Source organism: Aythya ferina, assembly GCF_964211825.1.
Source record: "Aythya ferina genome assembly, chromosome: 5".
NCBI classification, from domain to species: Eukaryota; Metazoa; Chordata; class Aves; order Anseriformes; family Anatidae; genus Aythya; species Aythya ferina.
This window is the reverse complement of record NC_140301.1, coordinates 49,098,383-49,116,745: the sequence shown is the minus strand read 5'-3', so window position 1 is coordinate 49,116,745 and position 18,363 is coordinate 49,098,383. Positions and strand designations below refer to the sequence as shown.

The 18,363-nt window shown below is 43.1% G+C and overlaps 1 protein-coding gene and 1 long non-coding RNA gene across 4 annotated transcripts in view; both read left to right on the top strand.

Annotated features, from left to right (window-relative positions):
- The first annotated feature begins 152 nt into the window (after positions 1 to 152).
- LOC311437820 lies at positions 153 to 8,004 on the top strand. Its single transcript, XR_014693736.1, has 5 exons — positions 153 to 472; positions 1,568 to 2,127; positions 3,046 to 3,141; positions 6,197 to 6,267; positions 7,609 to 8,004. It is a non-coding gene; the product is annotated as an uncharacterized lncRNA (long non-coding RNA).
- A 2,022-nt stretch (positions 8,005 to 10,026) lies between these two features.
- Positions 10,027 to 18,363, top strand: part of LGMN (legumain) — a 25,639-nt gene continuing 17,302 nt past the window's right edge. Inside the window, exons 1-2 of one of the 3 annotated variants that reach the window (XM_084522771.1) lie at positions 10,027 to 10,164; positions 15,418 to 15,599. In XM_084522771.1, coding sequence (XP_084378897.1) covers positions 15,462 to 15,599 — 138 coding nt within the window. In that variant the 5' untranslated portion in view covers positions 10,027 to 10,164; positions 15,418 to 15,461. Of the gene's footprint in view, positions 10,165 to 10,745; positions 10,871 to 10,987; positions 11,559 to 15,417; positions 15,600 to 18,363 lie in introns of those variants that run through there. The other 2 variants (XM_084522772.1, XM_084522773.1) reach the window with 2 other exon arrangements.

Below are 18,363 nucleotides of genomic sequence, written 5' to 3'. Positions count from 1 at the left end.
GGCGGGCCCCTTATCGCCCTCAGCAGCCCCTCCCGCACACATGTCCTGCACGATAAGGCTCACGGCGCCTAAAAGTACTTTAAAGATGCTGTGCAAGCACGGGTGATGTGGGTAACGGGTAAACAGCCTGACGTTGTCCTGGTTTTCTTCAGATAAAGGTCACCTGAGGTATCGCGACATGCCTCAGAGGCTGAGCCCAGGGCAACCCAGGGCTCCCCACGTCCTTATGGACTACGTTATAGGAGTGCCCGGGGGTTCCCACTGGTAAAGAAATAATCAAGCTCTAAACCCGCTTATTGTCAGTCTTCAACTTCCTTTTCATAAAGTCTCTCAGGATTTCTCAGGCTGTTTCCTGGTGACCCATCGTGATCCTCGATGAATTCAAGCAGACCATTTCCTTTCTCAAAACCCCGTGATGTGGAGGTTTGCGTGACACAAAAGGGTCTTGTGAATGCTCCAGCCAAGGGATTTGGTATAAAGAACATCTTCAGCACTCTCTTTAGATAGATTTGCTCTATTTGGCAAGTTTCACTTCCAACCAAAGGAGAAAAAACAAGTAAAAATTTACTTTTATAAATGAAAACTACAAGGAATAACATACAATTCCAGCAGTGAGGGATACTTATGAGTATTTGTTATCGTTAAATATATAAAGGGCACATTCAGGAGGAAGGAAGTTTTCGTACAAACAGGAGACTTTGTGTGTATGGGGTTGAAGTACCCAGCAAGCACCTTAGATAATTTCAGACTAGTGTTTATTGTTGCGTAAGAAAAGAATACCTCTCTCATGATGTTGTTTCATCAGTCTCAAAGTTATTGTTCTCATTAGCTAAAAGGGGAAGTGGGGCCCGAGGCATCTGTTTTGCGTGTTAAGCATGTGATGGTGAGTGAAGGAGAAAACCAAAACTTTTTGTGGAAATCCAAAGAGCACCTTGTGTTAACTGATAGGTCAGTTAAAGCAAGGGATGGAGAAAAATGTCCAAAGAATAGGGCCCATGTCACATGCAGGAGAATAAGAATGGATCTCCCTTCACAATTGCTCCAGTCCTAAAAACACAAGTAAAATACGGCACATTTCCAAGACAACACCAACTTCACATTTATTTACTTTTAACAAGAAAGTCTACTCTGACTGAGAGATGGTTTTTGCAGTAATATTCAGTCACTATTTCAGGGTGAAACCTTTTGGTGGATGTCAGATTTATATGTGACAGCACAAGATCCCTCTCACATTCTTGTCCATACACGTTTTACTATTTAGAGTCCCTCTCAACAGTGGTGTTTGGGTGAAGACACTTGGCTAGTGTTTGGAGGGACCTTCACACCTTAGATGTCCTGACACTCGTGACAGCAATGTCTTTCCCTCTCATTATCTGTGACTCAGTGTCCCAAACCTGCAGTACCAGAACACTTTCAAGCTTTATGGGTGTTCCTTTTCTTCTGTAAATGCTTATTCTTAGTAAGGATAGTTGTTAAAGTGTACATAATATTAGGTTAGGATTTTTTGTTATTGTTCTTTCTCCCACCCTCACCCCTTCATTTGTTTCTTCTGTTGTCTTCCTCTTAGATTCTACCTACAAATGACCCTGCTAATCTTCCTGGACAAAGAATAAAAAGCTTCTAAGAAATATTCTGTCCCTATAAGGTCCCTTCTAACCCAAAGCATTCTATGATTCTATAATATAGGATATCTTTTGCACCCAGAGGGAGTATGATTAATATCATACTCCAGAGGGAGTATGATTAAGAAAGCTGAGAACATATGCATGAATTATTTTTAATAGCAAAATCCATGTGTCATTCCTGAGACTGTGGAACACCAGGAACAATTACTTAAAGAGAACTTTGAAAGATCATCACATGATCATCCATTCCTTCTTGTCACATTGCCCACAGAAATGATGGAGTAGTTGGTGATTAAAAGGAAGGCATCTAGCCGTAAAAGGAATAATTTTTCCAGCATTTCTTCCGGACAGGATAGTGCAAGACCTTGGAAAAACTGTCTGTTAGCCCACAAAGCTCCAGCTGCCAAATTACGAATCTGATGACTTCTGAGTGAAACATCTCACTAGTGCTGCTAAGGCACACAGTCCCAACATCGTCAGTAGTAACAGGCCCGCCGTGAAGGTAATTGATGGACCTCTCTCAATACAAAACAACATTTTCCCTTTACTTCTTTATTATCTTCTACACCAGACACGTTACAACTAACCCCTATGCAGATAACTTCACCACACACAACTTCGACTCAAGCCTGATATACAACAGCTAGAATTCAAATGAAAACAATAGGGAACTCACAAGGTGTGGGAAGATTATTGAGAGTTCCAGTATAGGGCAAAGGTCCCAAATGTTCATCTACAGATATGAATTATTGGTTTTCATTAGGCCTCATTAAGACTTAAACCCCAGGAGGAGATACCAACCCTGCTGCCTATTCCGAACATTCTCACAGAACTCGTACTGTCACGAGTTAATAGAAAATCCATCCTGCCTCATGACTGATGAAGCAACAGAGTGGAAATACTGAATTCACAACCTTTGACTTCCACGTCATGTGATTCAGCGTGCTGCACATTATCATCATTTCAATTCATGGACCTCTATCACCTTCCCAGACACTACTTAGAAAAAGAGTTCAGGACCCCACAGAAGTCATGTTATCCTTCAGTAGGAAGGAACCAAAAAACTGTGGAGTATCTTCTCTTCATGTAATATTTTACACCTCAACAACTAATGCCTTGTTTTCAAGTGTTGTAATACCATCTGTTCAGATTTCAATAGGCTCAGCTAATTTTCCCTTAAACTAATACAGAAGGGCAGAGTTTTTTAAAGAGATTTTATTAATTAAAGATTAGTTCTATTTTTATTCCACTTGTTTGGTCTTCAGAACACCTTCCAAAATCCCTCAATGGAAACTTCACATGTGATTGTACATGTCTGATGATCATTCAAGGCCAAAATGACACAATCTATTCCCAAACTCGGAAATAGAAACAAGGAGGGCCAAAATCAATGCCCTTGTTTATCTGTGTTTGCTTACAGGGAGGATACATATGCAGCATATGTCAGTCCAGAAAATATCTGGCATGCCACATCCACCTGCTCTTACTATCTTCATGCTCCAGATGGGGAATTCAGGTATAGTGAGGAGGAACTGAAGAGGAAGTCCCTTACTGCACCTGATCAGACCAGATTCAGTCTGGTCAAAATGTACAAATGTGGGGGAAGGACCATGCCGAGTGCTAAGGAACTTTTCCGAGAACTTGTCACCAGCCTTCAATGTGCTTCTGCTAAGCGCATATGGCTTTGGGTTTTGAGGTAACTTGACCAGATGCAACTGGCTTGTCACAAACACAGCAAAAACTGGCCCTGGTTTGAACATAATTCCTCTCGGTTATATTAGTGGAGCTGTGCCAGTCAGAGCGCAACTCCCTCTCTGAAAGTCATCAGATGCAGCTGATGAGGGAAGGCATAGGGACAGGTCAGGAGATACTTCTCAGCTACATTCTCCCTGGGATTTTGACTTCCAGATTGAGAGATGTTGTCTTTGCAATTAATATGCCTTTAAGGATATAGTTTTTAAATTTGTTGAATAATTGGCATATTTTCTTAAAGCACACAGGTACAAGAGCAACTGTAAAGAATTTTTAAACAGAGACACACTTCTGTTTCCCTTTGCTCAAACACATACCTCATTTCCTCAAAATGACTGAATGATTTATAAACAGAAAATGATCAGAAATCAAACCTAGAAACCAACAGCTAGGATGGAAAAAGTTAGGGCAAACTGATAGCAGTTTGGGGAAGTGGGGGAGATTAAAGAGCTCTATCTTGACAAGAAATGATGGAAATTCTGAACTCTAGCTAATGCCTCTAACTGGGGGTAAATGGGTGTAAACAAAATGCTGGGGTGCAGTGCATTGGACACAATGATACATAGGCAGTGCCCAGAAGCTGGCTCATGGGTAGGATATTTCAAGTTGGACCACTGCTCATTTGCACTCTGCAAAGACTGCTCTGCCTCCTCTGTTTTGCCCTCAGTTGCACCAAAACGAAGCACAAGAGTTGGGCTGTGCTTGCATTCTTTCTCCCACGGTATAAATCAGTTGTGTTAGGCGCACGCACACACTCTCGGTTTTTCAGCTGTTATCACTTTCCTTTCCTTTCGTTACTCCTCTTCCTTTCTTTTCCTGTAATAAATCATAATAAATCTTTTCCTGCAGTGTCCTCACTATCTTATTTCCTTTTTCTTCATATGCAAATGACAGAGATACCCCATTATTCTTCAAATGAGAAACAAAGCCAGCCCCCTGGACACTGACAGAACCATCCAAGTTAGGAGACCCAAGGTGACAAGTGACGTTTAATGAAGATCAACTTTTAGAATATGAAGTCTGGAGAGTCAAATGTCATTTGAGGGCTTGGGAGTACATTTGCCTTCAGCCATATGCCTTTCTTCATTCATTTTAATTCATTATTTGTTGAAAAAAACTCAGGTTACTCAGAACAATACTCAAAAATGGTAACAGTTGATCCTCCCTACTGAGGGCACAACTCGATGTAAAGAATGAAAAGACTTGTGACAGTTCTTTTAGTTATTTTTTTGAAACTTGGTGATAAGAAGTTCTGTGAGCTCACATTTGTGAGGCTGACATGAAATTCCACAGGCTGCCAGCATGAAAGGCAAGTGCCCCTGGTGATGTGGGCTCTGAATCCAAGGTCTTCACTGGGCCAGTTTGGCAATTCCCTGTCTCTGCTGTGAATGACGTGGCTTAATCCTGGAGCTGTAATGTGCAGACTGACCGGGCAAGCCTGAATCTACATGTAATGCAGGGGAAAGGGTACTTTAACCAGCAGATAAAGAGCATTCTTCTTGATGGAGGCAATGTGTAACTCAACTGTTTTTAATCCGAGTGCAGATGTCCGCAGTGATAACACACACCACATAATTAGACAATAATGGTTTGCAGGAAAAAAATCATTATCAAGGGGACACATGCACTGATGTTTAGGAAGTCAGATAGGAGGATTCCCACGATTGCCTGAGATGAAGAAGAAAGACAACATAGGTCAAGCCTAGAGAATCCTACTCTGGGTGTATACCCTTCATCACTGACATTGGTTTTCACAGTCCAGTGGATATTTTATAAGAAGATGGCTGAACTAGAACTAGATATTGGCAATAAATAACAGTATTGAGCTGACTGCTGCCCATTACTGTATTCCACAATTTTAAAAATCTGTTGCCCACTGTGTAGTCACACTCTTTATTTGGAAGCCTGCTGTCTCCAAGGATATGTTTGCAATCCTTTAACCTTTAGACTTCTTTCCCTTTTCCTTCCCCCATGCTTGCTTTGTCTGGTACACACTGTCCTTCCCTTGAATTTCCTGGTCAGGTGGATATTTGAGGCTATCACCTCACATCTACTTCAGTCTATCCCAACAGCTAGTTTATTGCATTCAACCCATTTAACACCTGGCTACAGAGGTAGAAATGCAATTATCTGCAGAGAAGATGCACAAAGGGTCAGAAGTAGTTTTCATGTTTTCTGTAGGATAAAAACTAAACCATTTTCCACTGAGCCTTTCTCAGCTGTCTGTGCAAGAGACGTTCAGAGAAGCCTCTCCTGGTCTGAAGCTGATGCTGTTCTTTATGCCTGTGGACTGACCTCACTGTTCTACACCAAGGCTTTCTGGCACACTTAATTAGACTTTCCCAGATACAAATATAAATCAGGGTGGTATGTTTAGGCAGATCCTCAAACAAGATGGCTCTAATTTCTGCCTTGTTCAACATATGTTTCTGTAGGTTTTCCTATTCTCTCACCCTTGATACAGGCCAGGATAGAAGTAAACACTCCCCCCCCCCTCTCTTTTTTTTTTTTTTTCCCTCAAATTTCGACTTCCACCATTAAGACAATGATGTGGTGTGTTTCAGTTGTGTTGTAAGGCTTCCACTGAGAGCCAGAGATGTGCAGGTGCATTCTACAATTAGGCAGAAATCAGTGACTTAGACTACTGTCATGCTTTGGTACACTGTGCTTATTTATTTTTGCTGAGAACTGGAACAGAATGGACACAAAGGCTCACAGAGTGGACATCACTCCCTCCTTCCCAGCACAGACTTTAAGACATTTCTTGTTGTTTCCTGGAGATGTTAAAGCATTTTTTTTTATTTTCCTCTTGTTTGAAGCATGTCAGAGTGGCTCTCCTGGATCTTCGCTTGTCCATACTAAGTTGCCCCAGGTCTTTCAATTATTTCTTGTAAGTAATCTTTCTGAAACCTCCATTAGTTCCTCTCTAAACAGCAGTGCATGTAATTATTTATTGACACAATATACACGAAACCTCTAAGTGCATCGTGTTTGTTTTTTTCCTCTGATACTGTCTCAAGCCTTTCCCCTCCACCTGGCTACCTATTTCCAAGGAAAACAGAGCAACCCAGTATCTTGAACGCTGGCAAATTTAGTTAAATCCATCAGGACAGTTGAAGAAAGCACGTATGAAGCTGTAGGGATAAGGCTTCCCCTCACTCCCTCTTAAAATGTACGTGTGTATATTCCCACAGTGATGTAAGGGAACTAAACCTTTATATCCCTTTGGATCTCAGACTTGCTTATCTCAGTTTATCTCCATGATGATATGCCTGCCATTAAATTTCTTCCAGAATTAAGGTTACTTCATGTAAGTCTCCTCTCATTTTCCTCCCAAAATGAATACAAACTTTTTTTTTTTTTCCTTTAATTTTTGATAACTGAGATCAGCTCCTTGTCAATCTACTAGTTTTGCTAACTGAAGTAAGTTTTCCCTCTTTTCAAACACTTGGGACAACCATGCCTGATGTTTGCATTTACAAGTCATGCATCATTACCAGGCTGTCAAATCTAATCTCATTGTTGGTGAAGATTTTGAAAGACCAAGCTCAGCACATTGTTTCATTAACCAGAAATCTCTCCCACTCTTTATCTTACAAACTAGCTATTTTTTTCAGAATACAATTTCTTATTTTCTTTTAATAGTTAGCAAGTTAATGCACCTACAAAGAATTAGAAATCCTTAAAATATTCTAAAAATAGATGAGAGAAGCCTACAATTGCTTGAATATCTGCAATCTAGGACTAATGTTAAGCAATTATTTCAAATTGGATTAAGAATCCATTGTTAATAGAACTTTATGATCTTGTAGAAGCAGTGTGCTGTCATGTTAGGGCTGGGGTGGCTGACCAGACTGCTTGCATACAGAATGGCTGAGGAAAATCCTTCTAAACATTACAGAAAAGAGGGAAGAGGTGAGATTGCCTTTTATCTCACCTACTCAAGACATTGCATTGGTAAATATTATGCAAACATATAAAGGGATTTATAAGGCAAAGCAATTTGAAGACTAAAATGTCCTGTAACAAGTGACTGTGCAAGTGATGAGCAAATCTGCAGCTGAATGGCTGAATAAGCATCTGGATGTCACAGTAACTGTATATTGACCAGCTCTAGCTCCAACACAGCTATTGTGGCTTTGGTCCCCTGGATTCTTAAACTTTGTGACCCAATCAAATAAATTAATCTTTTTCTAATGAGTAAAATCCTTTTCTGTCTTTTATTCTCCAGTTTCACCCACATGGGACATGTTCATGGATTCATTCTGTTCTTCTCTTTGAAAATGCTCAAGAATATTTGGTGTCAATTTTTCCAAGAAGTGGAAATCTTTCCTTAAAAAAATATCCATAAAGAGTTTATGAAGTGGAGTCTTTCAGGCGTGATTTGGTTCACTGGCTGGTTTTTAATCTAACAGTCACCTGACTCACATTCATGTACTCTACTGGTGTGTAACCTGTGCAGCTGGCTTACTGATGCATGACCTACACGCGCTTGGTTCGTTGAGTACAGACCCTTTCCTCTCAGCTAAAAATATCCTCGATTCATTAAAAAAAAAAAAAAAAAAAAAAAAAAAAAAGTCTTGATCTATTCAGATGTTGTTAAAGGAGAAATAAAACATGCAGTCCAGAATGTTTCCTGTATTTTTTTTTTTTTCTTTCCAGCATATTAAAAGCAAAACCAATGACTTTTTGGTCCAATATTTGTCAGCTGTAAAGTTAGCGGCATGTTACCATAAATACACGTGTTAAAACACCTCCAGGCATCTGCTTGAAATCTGGGAAACCTCTTTTGGGGAAAGCTTTACTGGAACTACTATTACCCTGCCAGCAATTTAAGAGCAGTCTTCTGTCAGAAATGTAGGATGTAGGAGCGAGAATCCTGTCAGAGCACTTAACAAAACAGAATCAGAGCTGAACTCCCACCCTGACTGTACAGCAGCCCTGTGGTCTGTAGGACTTTCCATCCTTGGCTGGTTAAAATCTGAATGTTAAAAAAGAACCCACTTTATCTGCAAGTTTTTAAGTTTCACACATGGGGTTTTTTTGTTCTCATTTGGTCAACACTTTCAGAGTTTGCTAGCATCTTAGTTCTCATTTGTGTTGTGTGGCTTTGGCGGGCTGGTGGATATGCATTAAAGAGTCAAAGTTTTGTTATGAGACATGTGGGTGAAGGCTACTTTTGCTTTCTAGAGCTGTCAGAGCAAGGAGCAAAATGTTTCATAAACACATGATGTTTTCACCTCCATACATGTTTTTCTCTTTTTGAAAAGATTACACGTATGTTTGTTTATATAGCAATACAATCTGTGTTTGTATGATCAACAAAACATTATTTCTTTTGTTTCTTCTCTTCCATGGCAGCAATGGTAGCAAGCGTCAGGCTGGATTCCTGCTGTAGGAGACCTAGCCACTGCTTCAGACTCCCTGAAGCTCTACTTTGACATTCTTTCAGCTCACTTCAGCCTACGTGCCCAGCAACAGCATACCCCCTTCCTTTACACAAGCTTCCCAGGTGATCCAAGAAGGCTTGTGAAACTTCTTTTCAACACCATCAGAGAAAAAATCACACTCGGTGGTAAAAATCTGAGTGTCTTTAGTATGCTTAACCAAGATGCAGGTTCATGTAGGGATCTTCCCACCTGTTATTTTTCAAAGCGAAGAACATCTTGTTGATGTTTAATGAGTGAAGAATCCACAGACAGTTATTTGGCAACAACATCATTGTCCTTTTCAGGAGAGACAGCTGACACAAGGTGCATCCACACAGCTCAGCAGTGGCACACAGCCTGAAAAACACCTTTGGACTTGGAAGGCAGGTCAGCGATGCTATTAAGCAATACTAGATGGCTTTTAGGGCTGGTGGCTAGTGCTCAGAGCACAAGCATAACCTGTGTCTAAGCCTAAATTAGACTGAGGAGAAAGGAAGGTTTTGGGTTGATTTCTCCCTGCTGGATAACCAGCACGATGGGCTGTGTTGAGTCAAGGAGGACATCTTTGAACCAGCCCGAATTTTAACAGTGTGATGTCAGGACTGTGCACTTCCACAAATCACTGATGATTAACACATACCGACCTTTTACATTTATGAACCTAACCAAAGCTGAGGTGGTGCAGACGAGACAAGAGGTAAATTCAGAGCAGAAACATGACTTTCTGCAGACATTCAAAAATGCGGTTGGTTGCTCACAAATCGTAAACTTGTTTTTTCGAACCGATACCCAGTGTGACGGAAGCAGGTGTGCTCCTCTCTCTGTGGTTAATGGGGCAAGTAGCATGTGGCTTTTTTTTTTTTTTTTTCCCAAAAATGATTTTTTGTTCTCTTTCATTAAAAAATGAGGTAACTTTACAGCAGAGCTTCTCAGCTTTTTCGGAAGATATGACACAGACAACAGGGAGCCACCAGGCCAGAGCCCTGCACTGGTGTGTGGTGCTGCCTGCAGATTCCTGCACCCCACTAGAGCCGGGGGGGTGAAACACCTCGGGACGAGCCCAGGCCCTTCGTCCTCTTCCACGACTTCGCGAGCTTCGCACGGCGCCACGCGAGCCGCGCGGACTACAATTCCCAGCGTGCCTCGCGCGCCGAGCCCCGCTGCCCTTAGGGCGCGAGGGAGCGCTCGGCATGCCGGGGCGCGTAGTGCGGCGGGGCGGGGGCGTCGCGGCCTCTCCCCCGCCCGGCCGCCATTGGCCGGGGCCAGCCCCCGCCCGCCCGCCGCGGCCCGCGGTGGCCTCGGTGCGCCCCGCGCCGCGCCCGCAGCAATCACAGCGCCCGCGGCCCGCAGGCAGCGCGGTAAGGGCGGGCCGGGACCGGGCAGCGGGCGGGGGAAGCCAGAGTGGGGCTTGGGGGTCCGTGTTACGCCGTGGGGGGGTTCATGGCTCCTAATGATTACTGATTAGCCCCGTAATTAGCGCGGGGCAGCGCGTCGGGGGGCTGGGAGGCGCGTGGGGAGCTGCCGCACTAGGCGGAGCTGCTCGGCTCTGTGCCCAGGGGCTCGGAGTCACCCCGGGAGCGGGTCCGGCATGACGAGTCCTGTATTTTATTTTTGTTTATTTATTTATTTTTTTTCCTCTGGAAAATGGTGCCGCCTCGCTGCTGCTGGGGGAAAGGAGCCCGCACGCAGCGGGATGAGTTCAGCATTGCACTCGGGTGCCTTGATTTAGCGCTGGAAATGCGCTGAGTTGTTCTGAGATAACGCAGGAATCGGTTCTTGCTTTTGCATTGCAAGTGGCTTATACACCTTCTGAAGGTGTATTAACCACTAGACGCATTAGTCCTAATCAATTAAGCTGATTCATAAAGTATTTACATGTAGACTTTGTAAATAATGGTATTGCAACAGAGACCGTAATCTCCATCTCCTTCAAAACGTAGCTTATCAGAGGCTGCGGTCACAAAGACTTCTCCTTCCTCCTCTGGAAGCGTACAAAGAAAATCAGGCGAACTCTGCAGGGCTGAGGCGGTTTCGATGCTCCAGCCCACGGACCGGACGGCACAAGTAGGTAGCATATTGCTGACAGGGCTCTGCAGGCACCAGGCTCCTGTGAGGAGGGCTGTCACGAGTCGCATGGTTTGCAGAAGTCAGCACCTAAATGTTGTGGGGACAGGCTGGGTGCAAGCAGTACCTGGGAAAAGGAATTGTGGCTTGATTCTGAACACTAAAAGGTCATAAAAATGCTTTGAAAATTAAAGGTCATAAGAACAGCAGCTGGGAAAAAAAAAAAAAAAGATTTCCAAGAACTGGAGTGATCAGCTGATCAGCATCAGCTAAGGCTGTTTGTTTTCTCCAGGACTGCTGTTAATTCATATGAAGGGAAAATGTGCATACGGCTTCTCTTCATGCAGCTCTTAGAGGCTGTGCTTGAGCTGTTTGGAGTTTAAGCTACTGGGGTGTCAACATCTCTCTAAACACCAGTGGAAAATACTTTGATCAATGTGAGCTACTTTCTGTAGCGTGAGCTGGTATCTTGCTGCTCTGAGACTTTTGATCTTAGTGGAGCGCTTCTCCAAGGAAAGGCTGGGAACACAGCAGGAGCAGGCTGCTGGCCAGCAGAATTATCCTAGCAGACCCGGCTGCTTCCAGAGGTGCTGCTAAGCATCCCTCTGATAGTAAGTCAGGGAAGTGTGCTAGCAATGCGATGCAAAATGGTTAAGGGACCTCAGGGAGGACGTGCAGGTTTTAAGAGGTGAGTGAATTACTCTGGTCACGCTGCTTACCGGGGCTGTGCGAACTGTGAGCGTACATACGATGGTCCTGCGTGCATGGGTTGGATGCTGAACCACTGTGTCTGCGAGATGTGCCTTGCTCCTGACATGGTCTCCAAAGCAAGGTTAACTCTTCCACTAGGAACACTAGGAAGAGCTGATGAAATCCTTTCCTATTTCTGGGGGGTTAACCAAAGCTGTAAAATGGTCTTGTGAATTTTCAGTTCTGCCATGCTTGATCAGTTGATCACAATGGATTCAGTTCTGATCATGTTTGTTTTGTGCAGTAAGACTCTTGCTTTGCATGCAGTTAGGATGGCTTGTGACAGATACTTTATTCCTTGCTTTCAAAAAAAAAGAAAAAAGGCTGTTTGCGTGCCTGTGGTAAGCTGGTCAGCCAAGCTGGTTTCTCTTCTAATACAACCTGAAGACATAGCATGTGACGGGAACTTTCTCTTCTCAGCTGTGGGTCAAGTACTCTTTCAACACAACCCAGAATGCAATCTTTTTAAATTGCCTGCCTGAGCAATCAAAGGCTTTCTTTCTTTAAACCAAGCAGAAATATGTATTTATTTTTCTCTAGTGTTTGGAAATGAGGAATGAAAGACCTATTCCCACTGCACATGTGTTTAATGGTTAAGCCTATCTTAAAAACTCCTCGAGAAACCTTGGGGAACAGAGCATTTCTTAATTGTGGCTTATTAATGCACTGAGGTGTGTCTAGTTTTTTTTTTTTTTTTTTTTTCCCTTTCTATTGTTAATACGATTTTATTATAGCAAAGGAAAAAGATAAGTGGGATTATATCATTAGAGACTATAAGAGAGGAGTGTTTTCTATCCTAAGTAATCCGTGACAAAACACGGGTGGCTTTCTAATAACAGTGCAAACATTGCTTGGCACTTTTTTTCCCGTCACTTCTGTATCGTTCCCAACTTCGTGTCAACAGAGATGAGAAATGTGAGGATCTGCGTATCCTTGTGCTGCGTGGGAGGCTGTTCAGTTCCTCATGGAGGGACCGCCTGGGTGGGTTGGTAACCTAGACTTCGTTCCATATTCAGTCTTCATTCATTCCTCTGTGCCATGGGGCTGGCAGCTGGAGCGCCCGTGTCCTGCTCACCTGGGGTCCTGGCAGCAAGAGCTCTGCGTTAGCGTGGTCCAGGCTGTGAATCTATCAGCTGAGACACTCAAACTGTTTCCAGTTCAGCCCATAGCCCTCGGGAATGTGTTTTCTCTGAAGTCACTCGGTTGCGTGGAGTGCCAGCAGTGGCTGTCCCCATGCGCCGGGTGCCTCTGCCGGGCTCTGCCCTCGCACTGTGCTGACCAGTGAGTGGCTGCCAGTGCCGCAGCTTCTCCTGGTACCCACTGAATTTGAGTTTGTGGTTTGCATCTACAAGAACTAAGCCTCATGTGGCAGGATCTCCAGCCCTTCAGTATCACTTGAACTGGTTAGTTCCTCTTTGCACTTCTGTAAGTACGAACGATTTTAGCTGGAGAAGTGAGAAGTTATGCTTTAATTAACATGGAAGAGGTTTCTTCATGTGAAACAAATGCTGAGCTTTGAGGGATCTGTTCGCATGAAACTTGGCTTTATATTCCAGCATGTCAAACTCAGTTCAGATCTCTATGTGTACGGTCTAAAATACATTGATTTTTCTCTTCTTGTCTCCTATTTCAGGAGTTAGGTATCCCTGAAACCGAGTAGTGGGGAAGAATAGGTTTGTTTATCTATGGCATATTTTGGCACTTGACAAAAGTTTTGAACAACTTGATATGACTCTCAGCCGTGATACAGGCAATAGAATAGGTGCCTTTTTTTGTTTGTTTCTGGATGTTGTAAGCACAGCCCATACTCAAGGCAGTTGTTGGTATGTTATCTGAGTCATCGGAAGAAGTGACAAGGTAGACAAGGCAGACTTGGCGTACAAATTCTATGGCAGCACCATGACAAGAATTCACAAATGCAGCTAAACATGAGAGATTGTAGTTTTCTATCAAATCACAGGAAATTACTGCTCGTTCCTTCGTGTACATCTAACTGCTGAAGTAGCTAATAATTCAGCAAACCCTGTGTTGTTAAGTTACCAAGTATCGTTCTTGCTCCCAAATCTCCTGCTTGCAGGCAGTGCCAGCAGAGGCTTATTCCAGAAAGATAAGTGTGCTAGAGTCAAACGAGTTTTTGGAAGAAGTGTTGTCACAGCACTTAACAGTTCTTTTTTCCCCTCTCTGTTCTGGAGTTCACTGGTGTGGTAATAGCTCTTCCTGTAGAAAAAACAGTGTGCTGACATGACTTCCTTCACTTTGTGCTAGCTCCATCAAAAAGGAAAACAAAAAAAGTTCAAAAATATGTATAATTTTTTCTTTCCTATTACCACCTGCATTGCTTCTCTTGGTGACGAGGAGATCCAGTCTCAGAAAGAGCCATACTACGTGTTGCATGAGCAACTTTCAGTACACGCAGCCGCTTTGGGAGTGGGCTGGTTACTTCTCTGGTTCAGCCCCGCTTGAGGAGCTGCACATGGATGTTTCTGGCTGTGTGGAGCTGATACTAGGTAGTATGGTAACGCAATACTGACTTCGGTACTGTTTAGTTATTTGGCATAGTGGTAGCTTTGGCGTTAGGCTTTCTGATGACACAGTATCGTTGGGGAATTCCCAGTTTTTATTCCAGTAAAAGCCACACTAAGTTGACTATTCCACTCTTACAAAACCTCTTATGTACGTGTGAGCAATGATCAACTTCCAGAATCTGTTTTTGTAACCAGACCAGTATCAAATCCCACACAGGATCATGCAGTTCTTAGGGGGACTTTGCTTTAGGATGGCACGTTGGGTGCAGCAGACTGTGTGACAGGTGAACATAACACTCCTCCCACTCACCCCCAACCAAAAAAGCAAACTTTTTGTTAGATATGGGCAAGTGGTTTGGTTTTGTAGCAAACTTAATCAGACGATTGAGGTGCTCAGGCAGCCGCTTAGTAGGGACGCTACCTGTCCCTCAAGAAAGTCCTCTCCAGAAAGCAGAAAATGCCATTTCTGCCTGGATTCGAAACTCTTCTCTGGCTCTGGTTTTCTGAATTTGGGTTCACAGGCTCAGGCCTTACTCTGTCACTGTGCAGCTTGTGCATACGCTTAACCATTGTGCAAAATAGATGAGAATACTGCTCTTTCATGTGGTACCCGTTCACATTTGCTCTCCACCAGCATAACAGGTTGCACAAATAGCACGAGGCTCTCACAGCCTGCACTTCCCCCCAGCCTCAGCAGCAGGGCTGTATCTTGCGCAAAACAGCACTAAGGGCTGTCCCCACCCTTGCTGGCACTGTGGGTACAGAGAGCTTTTGTGGCCCTCTGACCTTGCACTCCCAAGCAGTTCTCCGTGTCTGTGCATCATTGTGCCCACATCACCAGGGATTTGACTTCATGATAATGGGCTTGTTGCCAGTCAGCAGAAACCAGTGAATTATCCAAGCAGAGAAGACCAAGAGAGCAGTATTACCCTGAAAAAATTTCATCTATGAAATGCTTGATAGTGGTACTTGTCCTGTGTTAGAGATTTTAGTCACTGCCAGCTACTATAGAACAAAACAACCAGAGGGAGCTGAAAGACATGGTTGTACTGTTCAGGACTGCTTTCAGTTAGATTTGAAAGCTGACAGAAAAGTCTTGTAACTAGCAGCAGCTTGGTGCTAAGATCTGACCAGAAATTACACTGTGGGTTGAATTGTCCTTGAAATGCGCATACACAAGAAAGACATCTAGTTGTGGTACTGCTGGTGTTTGCTTTGGGTTTGTTTTTTTTTACTGATGTCCTCTGATCTACTTCTCTCAAACTTCTTTAGGGATTTTTTCTTCCTCCCATTTGCGGAATAAATAAAGGAGAGAGATGATATTGGAAGTGGTTGTGCTGCTGGGCTGTGCTCTGGGCATCAGCACCTTCCCCCTGGAAGAACCTGAAGATGGAGGCAAGCACTGGGTTGTGATTGTTGCAGGCTCAAATGGCTGGTACAACTATCGACACCAGGTAAGGACCACTGGTCCCACATGCTGACACTGACCATGCTCCAGAAAATGCCTGCTCTGGGATGTGCAGGGAGATGGTAGCTACCTAGGTTAGCTCAGCCCTTACGTCATTTGGGCAAGTGCTTCCACTTCTGGACTTCCAGGAGTGTGCGGAGTATTCTAAAAGAATAGCAACAAGATTCATGCACAGCCTGCTCTTTTATTGTCATTCTCATCCCCAAAATTACCCTCTGCTTTTCCCTTTACTATATGAATTTATTTGCTTAAGACTTTGTCCAGCCTTTCATCTTCTGAAAAGTTGTCATTAGCAGCAGGAGCTGTACTCTTCCTCTAGTCACACTTCTGTATCTTGGGACACCTGTATCATTTAGGCTAAATATTCCATTTTCATGCTAGAGCATCTGACCCCAACTTGCAGGTGAGTAAGTGATGTCTAGAATTAAACCTCATTTTTGAGAGACATGCATGTTTCTGTCCATTTGATTTCTTATATCCTAACATGAAATATCTCCATTTCTTCTCTGCCAGCAAAAGTCTTGGCTAAGGCTGTATATCTACAGTATGTTTTTGTGGGGTGAAGGACAAGGGTTCTTTTTAGCCTGAATCAGTTTGCTCACAGTGTTCTAAGGCAAGCATTTCATGGCTATAGACTTGTGCTGCCACAACAAGGACACTGTGCACTGGGGTGCAGGGTGGAAAGAGGAGAAGAAACAGGAACTCTGAAAATTGATGCTGCTGTCAAAGGCAATGTTGTGGAATTATGGTGTGATTGCGAGTGTCAGGATGGACAGGACTGTGACTTAACTCTGATTAAGTTCAAGGCTTATAATCAGCAGTCAGGAGACTAGTCAGGAGCAGTTTTTTTCCTTTGGGGAATTCTTGGGCAATCCCTTAAACAGATTTCATCTACACTTAAACATGGTCTTTGTTAGATGGGAACATCTTGCTTTCATAGAGAACACAGTCTATTTAATTCTGACTTAAAGCATACATTTGTATGTTTCTAAATGTTAGAAAAATATTTTACTATTGTTAGTTAAGGTGGAACAGACACATTAGTGTACAAAACCAGTATTTTAGAAGTTAGGCTGTAGTAAATGTTCTGGGTACATATATCAAACTGACTTGCTGAACAGTTGAAACTTGCTATGTAATGATTATTTTTAATGCAGCTGCCTGTAAAATATAGAGAGACCTTATCTTCTTCATTTCTGTTGATTGAGAGAGGAAACAAACCTACTATGTGTTCGTTGTGCATGCTGGCTTTTAAATTTATGCCTCTCCTCCTTCTCTGCTCACAGTTGGTTTGGTACTTTCTGTGCAGTAATGAGCATAAAACTTGGTGAACCAGACTGACAACGTTCTCGCACTTGAAGAAGAACCTGTTACTGGCAAATGCTAGCTTAATGTTTGGACAAACTGGCTTTAGGGATTTGGGCAGCTCCTTGAACTGTAACCATTACCAGATAGCCATAAGTGATATATTATTGGCCCCATCATAGACTATTCCTATTGCAAATGAAGTCTGAAGGAAGATATTTTTAAAGCTGAAATCTCAACAGAAAACAATTGCAAAACCACTAGTGTTGTACTTATCACTGCCCCTCCTGGCATGTCTAAATGTAATTATTCTGAGTTGTGCTTTGGTTGTTGCGTTGCTGTATAATCAGTCTTATTGGCTCACTTCCTCTAGGAGGAGTTAGTGCTGCAACATTTGTTCTTAAATAAAATCACTTTTTGGAAGCTGTGGTTCATGAGAATTCCTTTTCTACAGTGGCCCAGGCACAGGGCTTTAAATAGTTCTGCTGGTGGGCCTTCAATAGCAAGTACTTCTGCCAGGTATAAGGAAGTTATGAAGGATGCAAGATGTAACCTTAAGTATTTGTGTCCAGTGCTAAGTCAGTTTCACACCAGCAAATTAACTTCAGAACATGGTCACTTGCTCATAGTTAGGTAGATACTTTGCAGGATTAGAAAATCGAGAATGGGGTTTCTTTGAATACCTTCATTTCTGGAGAGAACATTGACTAGCAATGCAAAATATCTGTAATATTTAAATCCTAGAAACGTCTGTATTTTAACCCCTACCTCTTGTTTCAGGTATAGTATTAGCGTTTGGAACAAAAATTAGGACACCATTAAGAATCCCGTCAAAGCTGTGATATCAGCGCCATAAAATAAGAGAGTCAGCGTGACGGATCCTTCACAATGGGATTGAGCTCCTACTGATCTGCTCTGGGCAAGTCAGTGTGCCTAGCTTCTTACAAAAGAGTTAATTCCCAGGAGGTGCAGTGCGTCAGAAGCCTGTGCTGTCTTGTCTAGCTGCCTCTTTTGGCCAACCTCAGGGGCCGGGCAGGAGTGAGCAGCCCTGGCAGGACGGCATACTCTGCGACAGGCCCAGCAGCTGGTCAGGGAACTGTGTATGTGCTACAAAGTGTAAGCTGGAAAAGTGTGTCTGGGGTATCAGAAATTTAGGAAAACTTTTTCCCTGCAAAACTGGCAGAACACTAGATACTTTTGAGGAGAGTTGGACAGAAGAGGAAAGGTACTGCAGAGAACTCAGGAGTTCTTACAGACTTTTAGAAATGTTATGCAGAGTGATCATTAAGGTCTTTGCATGTGTTAGTACTCCCTGCTTTCCAGCTAGGGAAGCAAAAACACTGTGTTTCAATGACGTGTTCTCTGGAACCACAAACCAGACTTGAACTTCCAGTTCTATACTTGATCCATCATGACAGTTGTGCTACAGTAAACATACAAGTTTC